The 17,769-nt window shown below is 43.9% G+C and overlaps 1 protein-coding gene across 3 annotated transcripts in view; it reads left to right on the top strand.

Annotated features, from left to right (window-relative positions):
- Nucleotides 1-17,769, top strand: part of ZC3H7A (zinc finger CCCH-type containing 7A) — a 96,213-nt gene that overhangs the window by 33,855 nt on the left and 44,589 nt on the right. For all 3 annotated transcript variants that reach the window (XM_073542870.1, XM_073542868.1, XM_073542869.1), the window contains exons 2-5: nucleotides 5,938-6,064; nucleotides 7,453-7,492; nucleotides 9,427-9,624; nucleotides 13,350-13,508. In XM_073542870.1, the coding sequence (XP_073398971.1) occupies nucleotides 5,997-6,064; nucleotides 7,453-7,492; nucleotides 9,427-9,624; nucleotides 13,350-13,508 (465 nt within the window). In that variant the 5' untranslated portion in view covers nucleotides 5,938-5,996. The remainder of the gene's footprint in view (nucleotides 1-5,937; nucleotides 6,065-7,452; nucleotides 7,493-9,426; nucleotides 9,625-13,349; nucleotides 13,509-17,769) is intronic.

Here is a 17,769-nt window from a genome sequence, read left to right as displayed (position 1 = left end):
TTTGGAAATATTGAAATGGTTAAAAGAAATGACATGCTGATTGTTTCCGCGCTCTATACTGATGTCGGCGGCTCCACCAGTGCAAGAATGACCACCGGTGTTTGCCTGTAGGGGCTTCATCTGGGAAAAGTAAGGGAGACCCCTGTGCATTTATTATTTTGGTGCGTTTAACGAGTTTTTTTTTTTTTGGAGGGGATGATAAAACAAAAATTGCTCAGAAATCACCTGAAAAACCCTTCCTATTAAAAGGAGCCTTCATGTAAAATAATGTTAGTGACAGATATGGGATCATACTGCTTTTTTTTTTTTTTTTTTATTGCTGATGTCGGTGGGAAAATAAAGGAAATATGTGTTGTTTTCTACATTTGCTCTTATGGCCACTAAAACAGATTTAACAATGTTTTATCCTTTATGTAACAAATATTTATAGATATTGGATACATGTTTTTCAACATTGATGGGGCTAGTAACTGTAACTTGGATTGGCAGTGAGTTTTTATTTTATTTATGTTTATATTAATTGTCATTGATTTCACATATTGTGCCCCCAAAAGGCCATACAAGACTTTTTGGAGATGGGGGGTAATATATATATATATCTGCCTCCGTTTGTTGCATAGCAGAGCTGGCTGGGTCTCCTAGCGCCCAGCCATCACACGACCTGGAGCAGAAAGTGCTTCTCATTATTGTATTCCCAGCACTTGTTCAGCAGTGTGTATCCCCCGATTGGGAAGGCAGAGGTGGTCAGAAACCATCTCTGCCTTCTTTATGGGGAGTCCGGCTGTGTCTGACAGCCGGCCTTCCGTTCCTACCAGTGCAGGCAGCTGCTCTACTATGCAGTGACAAAGGTAGGGGTATTTCAGTAGGCACCAGGCTGCTAAGACGACCCAGCGACAGCCCGTGATCACTTTGCAAAAGGCAAGTGAATGCACACAGCTCCTGGATCCAGCCATTGACTGCAGCATTTGAGGGGTTAAATAGCCGCAATGGGCAGGTGCCGGCTGCTGACCTCACTCCACACTCGCTGACTTGTATATGTCGTGAAGTATAAAGGGCTCACAAAGGCACTGTTATCTCGGGAATGTATAAATGTATAATAGTTCCAGTTTTTACATCTGGAACCCGCGCCTATTTCAAGAACGCAGCTGTCTTTTACCGCCGACCAGTTTTGGAAATCCCATAGAAGTGGATGGCGAGAGCTAAGCACGTGTGGCCAGCTCTCCATTCTTGGCAGCACAAAATGGGGAACTATTCTTAAAAGGGTGTTCTCAAGGTAAAAAATTATCCCCTATAACGATTCTACCATGGCCCACCGATCGTAAGAATCATGGCGCTGAAGAGCCCCGGCTGAGCGTCGTAAAGGTCGATCATGTGCGCACTGCTAATCCATTCATTCTAATGGGAGGGCCGCAGGTCCGGTGAGCACTGCGCTCTGCAATCTCCAGTGCTCCCATTAACAATGAATGGAGCGGAACTGTGCATAATCGACCTCAGCTTATCAGCCGGACCTGGTTCTCGGGGATTGGTGCGTGTTATGGCGGTCGGACCACCAGTGATCTAGGGTATAAGTATTCAACTTGAGAACACCCCTTTAAGATATGGGACCTGCCAACATCCGATATGTATGTGCTATATTTGTCCAAATTGGGAATACCAATCAACAAAACTTACCCCGGTTGGTTGCATATCTATAGTAAACGCCCGCTGGGTGCACAAGCGATATATCCATAGACTATAATGGGCCAGACGTGCCACGTGTTGTTTCAGCATAGGCCTGGCTGGTGTGCATCGGTGCACCTTTCTTTTATCTCTTTTTATGCTCTTGAAAGTAGTAAATGGCGATAAAGTAAAAGAAAAAATGCAGGACCTTACATATCTCTATCAGAAGTTAGGAAATAGTCATTATATTGCTGCTTTTTTAACACTTTCCTTCCCTCAATAATTGTAAATAATGATTTCAGTACATTACATGGATTGTCTAAAAAAAAAAAAAATTACCAGCTGGTAGAGAATCCATTAATAATAAAAGAAAACCCAGGACTGCTCAGTTAATTTCCCTGCTGGTTTCAGCTTTTGCATTGATCATGTGGTGTACATTTGTGTAACCGCTGCAGCTAATCACTGGCCTCAGCGGTGATATCTGTATGCGGTGGTTGCAGTAACGCCTGACTGTGTGTACTACATAACATATTTATGCACATACACGATTTATTATAGTTCGGTAATTTGAGACCACAGTAAAGAAGAATTGGTTGAAAAACAGACACTATGTAAAAATGTGACGGATCCAGTTTTCAGCATAGAAAACACCGAAAGCGACAGGATTCTGTTACCTTTGAAGTTGTCGGCTCTTGACATTGTGCAACACATCTGAACAGAAGTCATAAAAATATTGTAGTGAAGTGTTTTATATAATTGTTAAAAGAATACTTTTCAATATATAAAAATCCTACAAAAATATCCTACAGTGTACAGTAGACGGCAAGGAATGGGGTCCTATGTGTACAGTAGACGGCAAGGAATGGGGTCCTATGTGCACAGTAGACGGCGTGGAATGGGGTCCTATGTGCACAGTAGACGGCGAGGAATGGGGTCCTACGTGCACAGTAGATGGCGAGGAATGGGGTCCTATGTGCACAGTAGACGGCGAGGAATGGGGTCCTATGTGTACAGTAGACGGCGAGGAATGGGGTCCTATGTGCACAGTAGATGGCGAGGAATGGGGTCCTATGTGCACAGTAGACGGCGAGGAATGGGGTCCTATGTGTACAGTAGACGGCGAGGAATGGGGTCCTATGTGTACAGTAGATGGCGAGGAATGGGGTCCTATGTGTACAGTAGACGGCGAGGAATGGGGTCCTACGTGCACAGTAGACGGCGTGGAATGGGGTCCTATGTGCACAGTAGACGGCGAGGAATGGGGTCCTACGTGCACAGTAGACGGCGAGGAATGGGGTCCTATGTGCACAGTAGACGGCGAGGAATGGGGTCCTATGTGCACAGTAGACGGCGAGGAATGGGGTCCTACGTGCACAGTAGATGGCGAGGAATGGGGTCCTATGTGTACAGTAGACGGCGAGGAATGGGGTCCTATGTGTACAGTAGACGGCGAGGAATGGGGTCCTACGTGCACAGTAGATGGCGAGGAATGGGGTCCTATGTGCACAGTAGACGGCGAGGAATGGGGTCCTATGTGTACAGTAGACGGCGAGGAATGGGGTCCTATGTGCACAGTAGACGGCGAGGAATGGGGTCCTATGTGTACAGTAGACGGCGAGGAATGGGGTCCTATGTGCACAGTAGACGGCGAGGAATGGGGTCCTATGTGCACAGTAGACGGCGAGGAATGGGGTCCTATGTGCACAGTAGACGGCGTGGAATGGGGTCCTATGTGCACAGTAGACGGCGAGGAATGGGGTCCTATGTGCACAGTAGACGGCGAGGAATGGGGTCCTATGTGCACAGTAGACGGCGAGGAATGGGGTCCTATGTGCACAGTAGACGGCGAGGAATGGGGTCCTATGTGCACAGTAGATGGTGAGGAATGGGGTCCTATGTGCACAGTAGATGGCGAGGAATGGGGTCCTATGTGCACAGTAGACGGCGTGGAATGGGGTCCTATGTGCACAGTAGACGGCGTGGAATGGGGTCCTATGTGCACAGTAGACGGCGTGGAATGGGGTCCTATGTGCACAGTAGATGGCGAGGATGGGGTCCTATGTGCACAGTAGATGGCGAGGAATGGGGTCCTATGTGCACAGTAGACGGCGAGGAATGGGGTCCTATGTGTACAGTAGACGGCGTGGAATGGGGTCCTATGTGCACAGTAGACGGCGAGGAATGGGGTCCTATGTGCACAGTAGACGGCGAGGAATGGGGTCCTATGTGCACAGTAGACGGCGAGGAATGGGGTCCTATGTGCACAGTAGACGGCGAGGAATGGGGTCCTATGTGCACAGTAGACGGCGTGGAATGGGGTCCTATGGGCACAGTAGGCGGCGAGGAATGGGGTCCTATGTGCACAGTAGACGGCGAGGAATGGGGTCCTATGTGCACAGTAGACTGCGAGGAATGGGGTCCTATGTGCACAGTAGACGGCGAGGAATGGGGTCCTATGTGCACAGTAGACGGCGAGGAATGGGGTCCTATGTGCACAGTAGACGGCGAGGAATGGGGTCCAATGTGCACAGTAGACGGCGAGGAATGGGGTCCTATGTGCACAGTAGACGGCGAGGAATGGGGTCCTATGTGCACAGTAGACGGCGAGGAATGGGGTCCTATGTGCACAGTAGACGGCGAGGAATGGGGTCCTATGTGCACAGTAGACGGCGAGGAATGGGGTCCTATGTGCACAGTAGACGGCGAGGAATGGGGTCCTATGTGCACAGCATACGGCGAGAAATTGGGTCCTATGTACACAGTAGACGGCGAGGAATGGGGTCCTATGTGCACAGTATACAAATAGCTGTAATGAAAGAGGTATAGAACTCAAAATATTGAAAGTAATAAATACTTCCTGGAAAAAAAAAGTGTTTGTAAAGTCTCAGTTTTTTTTTGCAATGTGAGTCTGCTCAAAGTTGTGACTTGGCGTTTCACAGACTGAAAGAGAAAATAAAGAGTAAGGCTATGTGCACACGCTGCGGATTGGTCTGCGGATTTGTATCTGCGAAACCGCAGGTAAAACGACCTGCGGTTTATCACCTCTACAATGGAGGAGATGGTAAACCGCAGCAGAATCCACAGAAAAGAAGTGACATGTCATTTCTTTCTGCAGATTCAAAACCGCAGCTTTTCCGCAGTCAAAAATCTGCAGCATGTGCACAGCAGATTGTAAATCACATAGATTTACATGCTACTGTACACTGTCTGCAGAACTGCTGCAGATCCGCAGCAAAAACCGCAGTGTGTGCACATAGCCTAAATGTCAGAGTATGAGATGTACCGAACAACATACCGTACGTATTCAGACTAAGGGTATGTGCACACGCTGCAGATTGGTCTGCGGATTTTGCAAAATCCGCAGGTCAAAAGACCTGCGGTTTATCATCTCTACAATGGAGGAGATGTTAAACCGCTGCGGAATCTGCAGAAAGAATTGACATGCTGCGGTTTTGAAACCGCAGCAAATCAGCTCGGAAAAATCTGCACCGTGTGCAGTGCGGTATTTGTTTTCCATTGATTATAATGGTACTGTACACCGCAGCAGAAACTGCTGCGGATCCGCAGGACCAAATCCGCTGCGGATCCGAAGCAGGATCCGCAGCGTGTGCACACACCCTTAAGGAAAAGAAAAAATACCGTATATTAGATCCATGTAATTGACATAGTAATCCATGTAATTGACATAGACCCCTGTTCATCATTTGTTTTTTTTTCTCTTGTGATATTACTCGCGGTTTTTAGCGTCAAATTAATCAAAGTTGTGTAAACAAATTATGAATTTGGTGAAAAGTCACAAAAGGGCTTTTCTTCCCTGCCTAGAACTGTTTTTTGTGACACTTCACCAAAAATTTTGGCGTAAGAAAAATACTCCAAGGTGGAGGGGGGAGGACTAGAGTGAAGTTGCGCTAAATTTTTATTTTCTTAACCTGCACTTGATGAATCAGGCAAAACTATCTGTAATTGCTAAACTCCAAAAACAAAGAGGGAAAAAAACAGGCAGGCACAAATAAAGTAGAGTTTAAAAGGAAGAAATAGAATAAAAATAATAAAGTGGGTGCAAAGTAAAAAAAATATTGCAAAATAGACAAAACTAGACAAAAAACAGGTGCAGAGGCAATGATGATTTGAGTAAATACCCAGTGATAATGCTGCCTCACATGGAGAAACGCACCCGGCGTGTGTTTCACAATATGCTTCTTCAAGAGGTTCTCGATATAAATACATATATACTGTATATCTATATTGTCTCTTTACTTTTGCTCTGTTATTTAACAGAGGTACTGGACCAGTCCTGCTGTTACAAAGAGCGCTAAGAATCTAATGAGGAGAACATCATGTCCTACGAGTCAAACGACCGTCTCAGCCGGCAGGAAGATATAAAGAGCGGGCTGGAATTTATTCAGTAAGACTTACAGTATTCACCCTACTTTATCTGCTGAAATGAGTAAAGGGATTTTTCCCACTTTATGCATTTACAGCACATCCACAGGGTATATGTGGCGGTCTCACACTTGCCTGTAACGGTCATAGATTTTAATGCAGAGAGGTGTGTGCGTATACTGCCAACTTTCTTTGAAGTCTCTTCCTTTTGTTGGCAACTGCATTTCTTTTCAGACATCCTCTATTTCCAATAGGAGAGAGGGTCTAAGATTGTAAGACCCTGTTAAAGGGAATATGTCACCAGGTTTTCTTCCCATGCGCAGTAATGCTTTTAGGCTTTGGGGAGGAGAAATGGATAGGAAACACCGCCCATCGGACCGGACTGAAGTCATTTAAATAGGCCGCCAAATTCAGGTGACAGATTCCCTTTAAATAGGGCGATCATTGAGAGGACACCGATCATTAAATAGGGCGATCATTGAGAGGACACCGATCATAAAATAGTGCGATCATTGAGAGAATGGCAATCACTGATCCTTGTTGCCCGGTAGTGGTGATGCCATTGTTTTACGGATCGGGCAGACGCATGTGCAGTGATCTGGAGATGCTGATTCAGTAGATTATGATTGGCAATATTGCAGTCATCTGCAGGTTTAATTGGTTGTATGTATCTATATAAATCATGTAAATGTTTTATGATATATATATATATATATATATATATTTCCTATATGGTATAAATGATTCCGGCTGTAGGACTCTGCATCTTCCTGAGCGGTGATTGATGTTCCCTCAATGATCGCCCTAATTAAACCTGCTGTTTTTGACTTGCAGTGTGTCGCTTGATAAAGACCTTGTAGGGCGAAACGTTGCTTCTATTTTTGTGCATGGCGGAATAAAGTCTTCTTTTTTTGTGTTATTTTTCTTGTCCCCAATGAGCGCTGTCCCCTGATTTTATTTCTATGATGGCAAGTGGATTTTATCATTATCTTTTGACTTTGCCATTTTTACCATTGAGGGTGCTGCAGACAATTGTTTTGTGTTTGACAAAAATGGTATCGTGTCTGTGTAGTGAAAAAAAAAAAATTGCACCCCAAAAAATGGATCACAGATGGCTTGTAAGAAGGTAGATGGGCTAAAAATGTATCCAGCTCATTGAAAAGAAAAAAAAAAATGGCCCAGTTTTAGCCATTGAAAAAACTAACTTGTGAATTTGGCCTGCAGTCCTCTAAATTGGAGGTCAACTCTACATCCTGGGCCTAAAAGCCCAATTACACAATGTGACCGCCGATTAGTGAATGTTAGTGTGGGTAATTATCGTCAAATGCTCATTAATCTTTTTGGATCTAAGCCTCAGGAGAGTACTGTACTTTATTTTAACATTTCTTTTTTTGCTCATTTTTATTTTAGGTCCCCATTGCCATTTCTTGGTTCCCAGAAAGAGTATGAGGTAAATGTTAAAAACTCATTTGATTTGTTGTATATTTTGGACAGATGTATGCACCTTGTAATAATATTATGTTGTGTCTTTTTAGTGAATTTACACATAATACATGTTTAAAGGGAACCTGTCAGTCGATTCTTCTTGCCAAAATCATGGTAGGCATTAATCGGAGCATGGCTCCATGATGGCAACCAGGTATATTTTTTTCTGAAATGATCCGATGTATCGGAGAAAGTATAGTCTGAAGATTCAGTCGAGGACCAAAGGCAGAGATGAGGCTATTCCGGTTCCACCACAGGCCAGTTTGTCTCAGCGTTGCTAGAGGTTATTTGACCAGTTTCTCATATATGTACTTAACAAGAGACCTGTCAGTCACTGTAACGAGGAGGTTTTCTTTAACATCACCAACTGTCTTGGCGGCGTCGGGGTTTGTAGATTCCCCAGATTCAGACAAACCTCCTTGTTACTCCGTGGATGCCTATGGTCAGCGCAGGGTGACTAGGCCATCAACTCTTAGAGCTGCAGGTCTCAGGCAGGGGAGCGAGAGTTAATTCTTTACTGGTCTGATCTTGTAGATTGCCTGCGGTCACATTCTGTGGGAGAAGCATGTCTGCTCTTTCTCTATTTAAGCTGGCTCTGCTATACAGGTAATGCCAGCAATAGCTTCTCTGTTCCGGTCCGGAGAGGTGGACACGTTCTAGTTATTAGTGGTTATTTCCAAAGTTGTTGCGAGTAGTGTTTGGTTAACCATTTACTTTTTCCCCAGATATCTTTATATTACTTTGCTGCCTCCGGGATTGTACACTTTACATTCCTTTGTGTATTTCCATGAGAGAGTGCTGTGTGATTTTACCTCTGTTTTGCCTTGTCTGTATTGTTTCATATTTTCTCCATACACTATACAGACTAGTGCTACTTGGGAGCATGGGAAGGAATGAGGCCCAGGCATCTCCACCTTCAGGGGTAATCCTGGGGTCAGGTGTAGCTAACAACCCCTAACCTGAGCTGCAAAAGTGCTCATCTGCTATAGCACAGTCATAAGGCCCAGGCATCACCAGCTTCAAGGGTAATCCTGGTGTAGCTAATAACCCATAACCTGAGGGGTAAAAGTGCACTTCTGCTATCCCACAGTCCCACCATGACTATCACATGGAGTGGCGCTGGGAGAAGCCGGCATGGGGCAGCTTCAGACCGGTCTCATTTCTGCTTTTGGTCCCTGGCTGGATCTTCAAACTCCGATTAATACTGCAAGTGGTTTGGACATACATGAGCTGACTGACATGTTCCCTTTATTGGAGAATTCACACAGTACTTATGCAGCAGAAAAGCAGCAGAGAATTTAGGGAGCTGTGCACAAGACACGATGAGAATAAGCCGTACTGCTACCCATATACCAGATTGGATCCCGTTATTGGATAACTCACCAGAAGCACAGGTTACTTACCATTTGTAAATGCCTAAATAAAACTTTGGACCTCCAACCTGTGGTGCTGCAGCAGCTGCAGTTCTTTTTCGGATATTTCAATAGAGTTGTAGTTCACACAGCCGTTTCAGGTGAGCAGTACCGCCTCTCACTTAACGCTGTTATCTAGCTAACATCTTATTTCACAATTGTTCCTACAGTTCTTAGATCTGCAGGATGTCAGATTTACCCCCTGGATTTTTCTCACAATGTATAAGGTGAAGTTTGCTGCAGAATTAGCCTGGAGTCACATGTGGCCTCAGCCGAATAGTCAGAAAGCCTCAGGCTGCAGGGGAGTCTGAGCATGCAGGACTCCGATCACCATATGATTTGATTACTCATAGACGATTTACACTATAGATAATTTTTTGTGTAATCGTTAATTGTTTCTGCATTTTAAGGTGCAGTACATCCTGTACTACGAAAACCCACAGGTCAGCATTTTTATGCATGTTGACATCTTGTATTGTCTTTTCAGATTTTTATTCAGAAGCTGATAAGAAACCTCTTCAATGAGGGAAATGATCTGTACAGAGATGGAATCAAGGAAGAATCAATAAACCAGTACACGGAGGCCCTTAATATTGCCATCTACGCTTCATCTGAGGAGATTGCCATTAGCAGCGAGACACTGGAGAAGCTGCATGTGAATCGGGCTGTGAGTTATATAGACACGGTGAGAGCGTTGTATACGGCGGATGTAGCACAGCTCGTATTAACAATGACCTGTCATTAAGGGTTCTTCACCCGCCGTGTAAGTTTGGAAAGAGCACAAGCGTTTAAGGGGATCTATTATAGTATCGCATTCATAGAAGGTGAGACGTAAAGCGTAACCGTAGTGTTACTTTCTATTCCATAAATCAATAGAACACGTGAAAGTAAACTGTAATATCTTATCAGAGAGATCTGCTTCTTTCACTGCCAAAATTAATCAGTCATTATCAAAATTCTCAACTGCCATCTCCTATCTCAGTGATGGGGAAGTCTTCACTGAATGCAGATGGAATCTCAGAATTGAGAATTTTGATAATGACTGATCAATTTTTATTTTTTTTCCAATAAAATACATTACAAAGTTGCTTAATTTCAACAGTACTGCTGATTTATGAATAATAATGAAAACAAGGGTTCCCCTTTAATTTAAGTCTCATGCTAGATATGATTTCTTGCACATAGCAGAAGTGTTGATATTCTGTGTGCCTCCAATTGGTTCTGTATTACAGATGAGTTGCTTGTAGGTGAATTATGGGTTAAGCATGTCATCTATTCACGGAATAAGTAATAATTGTTAGGTCAGTGTGTCTCACTACTAGGATCCCACTAATCGCTAAAATTGAGACTTTTGTCCACTGAGGAAGATCTTTGTATCTTCAGCGCCATAGGCTTTGAATGGAGCAGCATGGTGCATGAATGACCTGCTGCATAGCCTAACTCCTAGCCACAGTCTAGCGGCCAAGTGAGAAAAGGGGGAGACAAGGCTTGGGGAGCAGTGGATATTCATTCTCTCTAATACCAGCCGCTGCTGGATGCTGGTATCTGCCGCTAACTGTGTGCCTGCTATTAAAGAAAATTAATATTCACTGCTCTCCACTCCCATGGTCCCTCCCACCTCTCGGCACTGGCTTCAGTGCAGAGAGGTAGGAGGGACCATGGGAGTGGAGAGCAGTGAATATTCCGGCAGCTAACCTTGGCGTGTGAGGCACATGGCAGTGATGTCATGCCCTGCTTTCAAGCTGAACTCATCTGCCGGCATTCACACATGATGTCGCGCTGTGAGGGAGCGAAGCAGTAGCATAGCTACTGGGGGGGCAGAGAGACTGTCGCCCTGGGCCCCGTCACATGAAGGGGCACACCAAGAGTCAGTGCCACTTTTTGATGAGGCAGAACAAAGCACTTGAGAGCAGGAAAATGCCTGCTCCCCTGCCTGACAGAGATTCTGCAGGCTGCTAGCACAGTGGCCAGTTGCAGAGTCTCCCTCCTGCACTGTAAAGTGCCAGCTTTACTGACCTGAGGAGCTTCTTCCGGGATGCAGTTTGGTGCACATTCGGATTGGCTCAGGCACGCTGGGTCCTAGTGCCCACCTTGCATTTCTCTCAGACACTTCCTGATCCTGCCTCACTGCCTGCAAACTTGGTGAGTGGCATGTCATTTGTCACTGGGGGGTAAATGTGAGAGGATGAGGGTATTGTGAGGGCTGAAGTGGGGGTGAGGGTACAGGGCACTGGGGGGTGAATGTGAGAGGATGGGGGGTATTGTACGGGAGGAGGGACAGCACTGGGAGTTGAATATGAGGATGGTGGTATTGTGGGGGCTGAAGTGGGGGAGGGGGACAGGGCACTGGGGGTGAATGTGAGAGGATGGGGTATTGTGGGGGAGGGGGACAGGGCACTTGGGGGGTGAATGTGAGAGGGTGGGGTATTGTGGGGGGAGGGGGACAGGGCACTAGCGGGTGAATGAGAGGATAGGGGTATTTAGAGGGCTGAGTTGAGTGAGGGGCAACAGGTCACTGGGGAGCTGATTGTTATACTGCTTTGTTAGGAAATTATATACACTCTATTACATTTAATAGTTGCTGTCTGGGAGAACCAGAGATGGGGAGGTCGGGGGCTTTGGATACTTACCAACTGGATCTTATATGAGTAGTAGTATAACAAGTCCCCATATAGTAACCATGAACTGCATCACATTTAACCCCTTTACCCCCAAGGGTGGTTTGCATGTTAATGACCGGGCCAATTTTTACAATTCTGACTACTGTCCCTTTGAGGTAATAACTCTGGAATGCTTCCATGGATCCTGGTGATTCTGACATTGTTTTCTCTTGACATATTGTACTTCATGTTAGTGGTAAAATTTCATTCATGCAACTTGCGTTTGTTTGTGAAAAAAACGGAAATTTGGCGAAAATTTTGAACATTTTTCAATTTTCCAACTTTGAATTTTTATGCCCTTAAATCACAGAGATATGACACACGAAAAACTTAATTAGTAACATTTCCCACATGTTTACTTTACATCTGCACAATTTTGGAACCCAAATTTTTTTTTGTTCGGAAGTTATAAGGGTTAAAAGTTGACAAGCGATTTCTCATTTTTACAACACCTGACACACTTCAGCCACATGGTGCCCAGCATTGTCATGCATCAGAAGGAACTCTGGGCCCAGTGCACCTTCATATGGTCTCACAATGGGTCTGAGGATCCCATCTCTGTACCTAATGGCAGTCAGGCTACCTCTGGCGAGCACACGGAGGGCTGTGCGGCCCTACAAAGAAATGCCACCCCACACCATTACAAACTCACTGTCAAACCGGTCATGTTGCAGGCATCAGATCGCTCTCCACGCCGTCTCCAGACTCTGTCACGTCTGTCACTTGCTCAGTGTGAACCTGCTCTCATCTGTGAAGAGCACAGGGCACCAGTGTCGAATTTGCCAATCTTGGTGTTCTCTGGCATATGTGGACGTTGGGCCTTCATGGAGTCTGTTCCTGTTTGAACAGACGCATGGATGTTAGTGGCCTGCTGGAGGTCATTTTGCAGGACTCTGCTCCTCCTGTTACTCCTTGCACAAAGGAAGAGGTAGCGGTCCTGCTGCTGGGTCTTTCTTTTCAGATTTGAATCTGCAACATGTCCGTTCTTTCAGCATTTTTGCTGCAGATTGCACCCATACTAATCAGTCCTGTGGAGTCGGTGTCCATTTTTCAGGACTCTATATACAATGGACCAACTCCTAAACTATATAAGAAATTGCAATAGTAGGACAATGCCGGATGTGCTGTAATGTTTTCGTAAGCATTTGGGAAAGTTGTGAAATGTCCTATAAATCTCTAATCTGTTCCTGATCTGAGCTTTTAGTTGAGATGAATCTGTGCTGCACTTTATGTACATGCTCAGTAATGACCAGTGCTGTTGGGGGGTCAGGGAAATTTTGGAGTCGGAAGTTTGGCTTACTGACTCCACAGCCCCGATACTAATGAATGGGGGAAAATATGCAGCAAAAAATGCTGCAAAAACGTGCATATTTTGCATGGCTTTTTTCCTCCCAGCACATCAGGATTTGCAGCAAAATGTCCTGCAAATCCTTAACGTGTGCACATAGCCTTATTATCCTGTGTCGGATTGCTGTACTTTTCCCGGAATGCAAAGTGCAAGAATAGAGGCGAATGTGGACTTTAGGGCTGTGACGATTTGTGAACATGGTGCTGGGTTATAATGCCGATTTACCATCACTATAGCATTAATAAAGTGATGTATTCACAGAGTTACTTAAGTTTTACGAACAGTAATTTTATATAACATATGGTTTGTGAACTCTTCTGTAATCTGTAAATGTGTTTGAACATGTACGATCTGTATTCTGGTATGGTCATGCAAGGGAAATAATACTATTTCTCTGTGTAGGGTTTCCATGAAGATGCTTTGAGAGATTGTGAAGGCACTTTACGTATTAATGACAAAAACCTCCGGGCACTGTACTGTAAGTCCAAAGCCTTATTCACACTAGAGAGATACAAGGAGGCGTATGAGGCAGTTGCAAAATGCTCCATCATTGCCCCCAAGGTAAGTGAGCCTAAGACAATTCACGCATGTCTTCTAATTTGTGTATTTCATTAATGACCTAAATATTAGACAAAGAGTCAGTGGATATTTTAGTATCTTAAAGCGTATCTCCACTTTAAAAAAAAAAAAGACTATCATAGTGCGTGACTCTGCCATTTGTTCATCTTTATTAATCACTCTATTTGAGAATATTGCTGATAACTTTCAGCACGGACCACCCCGAGGTATGTTTTTGTGGGCTGCACTAAACGAGGTAGTATCCTGCTCCTGCGTTCAGTGTGGGGGCAAGTGTCATACTGTCCTACAGCGATTGGCCCCGCATTGAAGATGACCCCTTAGTGGGGTAAGCAGAACGCTTTCTATCATAGAATCATAGAATCGTAGAGTTGGAAGGGACCTCCTGGGCCATCTGGTCCAACCCCCTGCTCAAAGCAGGATTCGCTAAATCATCCCAGTCAGAAGCCTGTCCAGCCTCTGTTTGAAGACTTCCATTGAAGGAGAACTCACCACTTCTCGTGGCAGCCTGTTCCACTCATTGATCACTCTAACTGTCAAAAAGTTTTTTCTAATATCTAATCTGTGTCTCCTCCCATTCAGTTTCATCCCATTGCTTCTAGTCTTTCCTTGTGCAAATGAGAATAAAGTTGTTCCTTCTACAGTGTGACAGCCCTTTAGATATTTGTAGACAGCTATTAAGTCTCCTCTCAGTCTTCTCTTTTGCAAACTAAACATTCCCAAATCCTGCAACCTTTCCTCATAAGACAGGGTTTGCAGACCGGTCACCATTCTGGTCGCTCTTTTCTGAACTTGCTCCAGTTTGTTGATGTCTTTTTTAAAATGTGGTGCCCAAAACTGGACACAATATTCCAGATGAGGTCTGACCAAAGAGGAGTAGAGGGAAATAATGACTTCACGTGATCTAGACTGTATGCTTCTGTTAATACATCCTAGAATTGCATTTGCCTTTTTTGCTGCTGCATCACACTGTTGACTCATATTCAGTCTGTGATCTATTAGTATACCCAAGTCTTTTTCACATGTGCTGTCACTTAGCCCTATTCCTCCCATTCTATATATGCTTTTTTCATTTTTATTGCCCAGATGTAGTACTTTGCATTTCTCCCTGTTAAAAACCATTCTGTTAGTTGCTGCCCACTGCTCCAGTTTATTTAAATCTTTTTGAATCCTCTCTCTCTCTTCTCTAGTATTAGCTATCCCTCCTAGCTTTGTGTCATCAGCAAATTTGATCAGTTTACCATCAATTCCTTCATCTAAATCATTGATAAAGATGTTGAACAATACAGGGCCAAGGACAGAGCCCTGTGGTACCCCAATTGAGACATTCCTCCAACTGGATGTGCAGCCATTTACGACCACTCTTTGGGTCCGATCACTAAGCCAGTTATGAATCCACCTAACAGTTGCCTTGTCAATTCCATACTTAGTCATTTTTTCAATAAGGATTGTATGAGAGACTTTGTCAAATGCTTTGCTGAAGTCAAGATATACTACGGTATATCTACAGCATTTCCTTGATCCACCCAATCAGTGATACCGTCATAGAAGGAAATTAAGTTAGTCTGACATGACTTATTAGTTACAAACCCATGCTGACTCTGTTTAATCACTTCATTCTTATCCAGGTATTGACATACATGTTGTTTAATAATTTGTTCAAAGATCTTTCCTGGTATAGAAGTCAGACTCACCGGCCTATAGTTGCCTGGGTCCACCTTCTTCCCCTTTTTGAAGATAGGAACAACATTTGCTCTTCTCCAGTCTTCTGGCACTTCTCCTGTTCTCCAAGAATTTTCAAAGATTATGGAGAGGGGTTCAAAAATTTCTTCTGCTATCTCCTTCAGTACTCTGGGGTGTAATTCATCTGGACCTGGAGACTTGAATTCATTTAGGTTAGCTAAGTGTTTCCTCACTATCTTTCTGTTTATAGATATCCTGGATTCTTCTATTCCCTTAATAGGACAGTGAATAACAGTTGATGTTACATTTCCTTTCTGAGAGAAAACAGATGCAAAATAGGAATTTAAAAGTTCAGCCTTCTCAACATCCTGTCTTACCATGTCATCATTTTCATCCTGTAAAAATCCTATAGCATCTTTGACTTTTCTTTTACTTTTGACATATCCCCCAAATCCTTTATTATTGCTTTTGACATCTCTTGCAAGCCTCAATTCATTTTCAGCTTTAGCTAATCTGATTTGTGCCCTGCAGGTTCTGCAGACAGCATTATATTCTTCTTTAGATATGCCTCCCTCTTTCCATTTTATAAACATTTTTTTCTTCCTTTTTAGCATGTGCTTAAGTTCTGTGTTCATCCATCCTGGCTTCCTTAAATGCTTCCTATTCTTCCCTCTTTTCGGAATTGTTAACAACTGTGCTTTGAGAATTTCATTTTTCAAGATTTCCCATCCTTCCTGGACATTTTTGTCTTTAAGGATATCCAGCCATTGGATCCCTCCAATTCTCTTTCTGAATCCCTTAAAATCTGCCTTTCTGAAATCTAACCTTGATGTCTGAGTCTTCACAGGTCTTCCGCCTCTAGTTATCCAAAATTCTAAAATAGCATGGTCGCTACCTCCTAGGGTCCCAGCCACTTTTACCTCCTCAACCATTTCCTCCCTGTTTATAAGGATTAGATCCAAGGTAGCAGTTCCCCTTGTTTTCTCCTTTACCTTTTGGAAGATAAAGTTGTCAGCAAGAGAGGATAAGAATCTCCTTGACCTGTTAGTTTTGCCTGAGAGAGAATCCCAACAAATGTCTGGATAGTTGAAATCTCCCATGACAACTATGTCATATTTTTTGGAGAACTTGGCCATTTGATGCATAAAGAGTTCATCCATATCTTCAGCTTGCACAGGCGGCCTGTAGTAAATGCCTACAATGGTGTCCTTTCCATTGTTCTGTCCTTGTATTCTTAACCAAACAGTTTCCACAGAACTCCCAGTCTCTGAAGCTTCAATCTCTGTGCAGATATACGCGTTTCTAACATACAATGCGACACCCCCTCCTCGTTTATCAAGTCTGTTTCTTGCAAATAAGTTGTATCCTTCTGGTCTTGTATTCCAATCATGTGTATTGTCTCACCAAGTTTCAGTGATTCCAATGACATCATATTTCTTTTCCTGTGTTAATAGTTCCAATTCTCCTTGTTTGTTGCCCATGCACGGACAGTCCGTGCTGTGCGTCAGTATAAAATCTTCCAATACAGTGATTTCCAAAAACGATTATAATGCAGTCATTTTTCTTTTGAAAGTGGAGGTGAACTTGAAGCATCATGTCTGTTGCTGCCTCCTTTCCCCACCAAAGACATTTATGAGCAGCAACTATAACCTGATCCCTCAGTGATCTAGTTATCTGGCTTCCCTGAAAATAGATTTCAGTAGTGAATGAAGAGGAGTTTAGTAGGTGGGTAAATTGGCATTTTTCTTTAACCTCATAACGGCCAAGCATGGGGATAAAACCCCTGTAATCTAGAGGAGGCCGGGTGCAGAAGACATAAGCAACCTGAACTCGATAGCCTCATCATATATGCTTAAGAGACATTGGAGCTTGAGATGAGAGACCCGCGGACAGTCCGTGCATTGCAGTCCGTGCTTGGACCGAGTTTCCCGGACGTCTGAATGAGCCTTAACGTTGGCTTCTCTGGATGCCTCAGTTTCACCACAGCAACTGCACAATAGTGAAAATTATGTGAACAGCACAAAAATAAACATAAAAAGCCAAAACAATTTCTGTTTTCTTATATTTGCATTTCAATCACAATTTTATTACACAGCAGTTTATATGTTCTCCAAAACTGTGCTGCAAAATACAGCAACTTTTTCTACATAAAACAAGGCTTCATCCATACATGCACATCTTTGGGAAAGGGAAAAAAAAAAAAGCTATGGATGCGAAAATGTGGAGTAGTAAAAACTGAGAATTTGGCCAGTCATTAAGTTTCTTTCAGGCCTAGTCATTAAGCGGTTAATCCAGAACTGTTTTTTTTTTACTTTGGGCCTAAAACCTAACAGGCATGTAGTTGTTAAGTATGTGCTGGTTCTGCCCAGCGCCGGGACAGAGTGGTGACTGACCGCTCCTGCTGGCAATTCAGCTGCTCCCTGTGAACAGAACTGCTTTCTTTATCGCCTTATTGGGGACACAGATTACCATGGGGTGTATGCTGCTGCTGCTAGGAGGCTGACACTATGCAAAACAAGAAAATTAGCTCCTCCCCGGCAGTATACACCCACCGACAGGCACC

Source organism: Dendrobates tinctorius, unplaced genomic scaffold (genome assembly GCF_039654945.1).
Source record: "Dendrobates tinctorius isolate UK_male_01 unplaced genomic scaffold, ASM3965494v1 ptg000129l, whole genome shotgun sequence".
Taxonomy (NCBI): domain Eukaryota; kingdom Metazoa; phylum Chordata; class Amphibia; order Anura; family Dendrobatidae; genus Dendrobates; species Dendrobates tinctorius.
The sequence above is the reverse complement of the archived record's forward strand: the minus strand, read 5'-3'. Positions and strand labels throughout refer to the sequence as shown.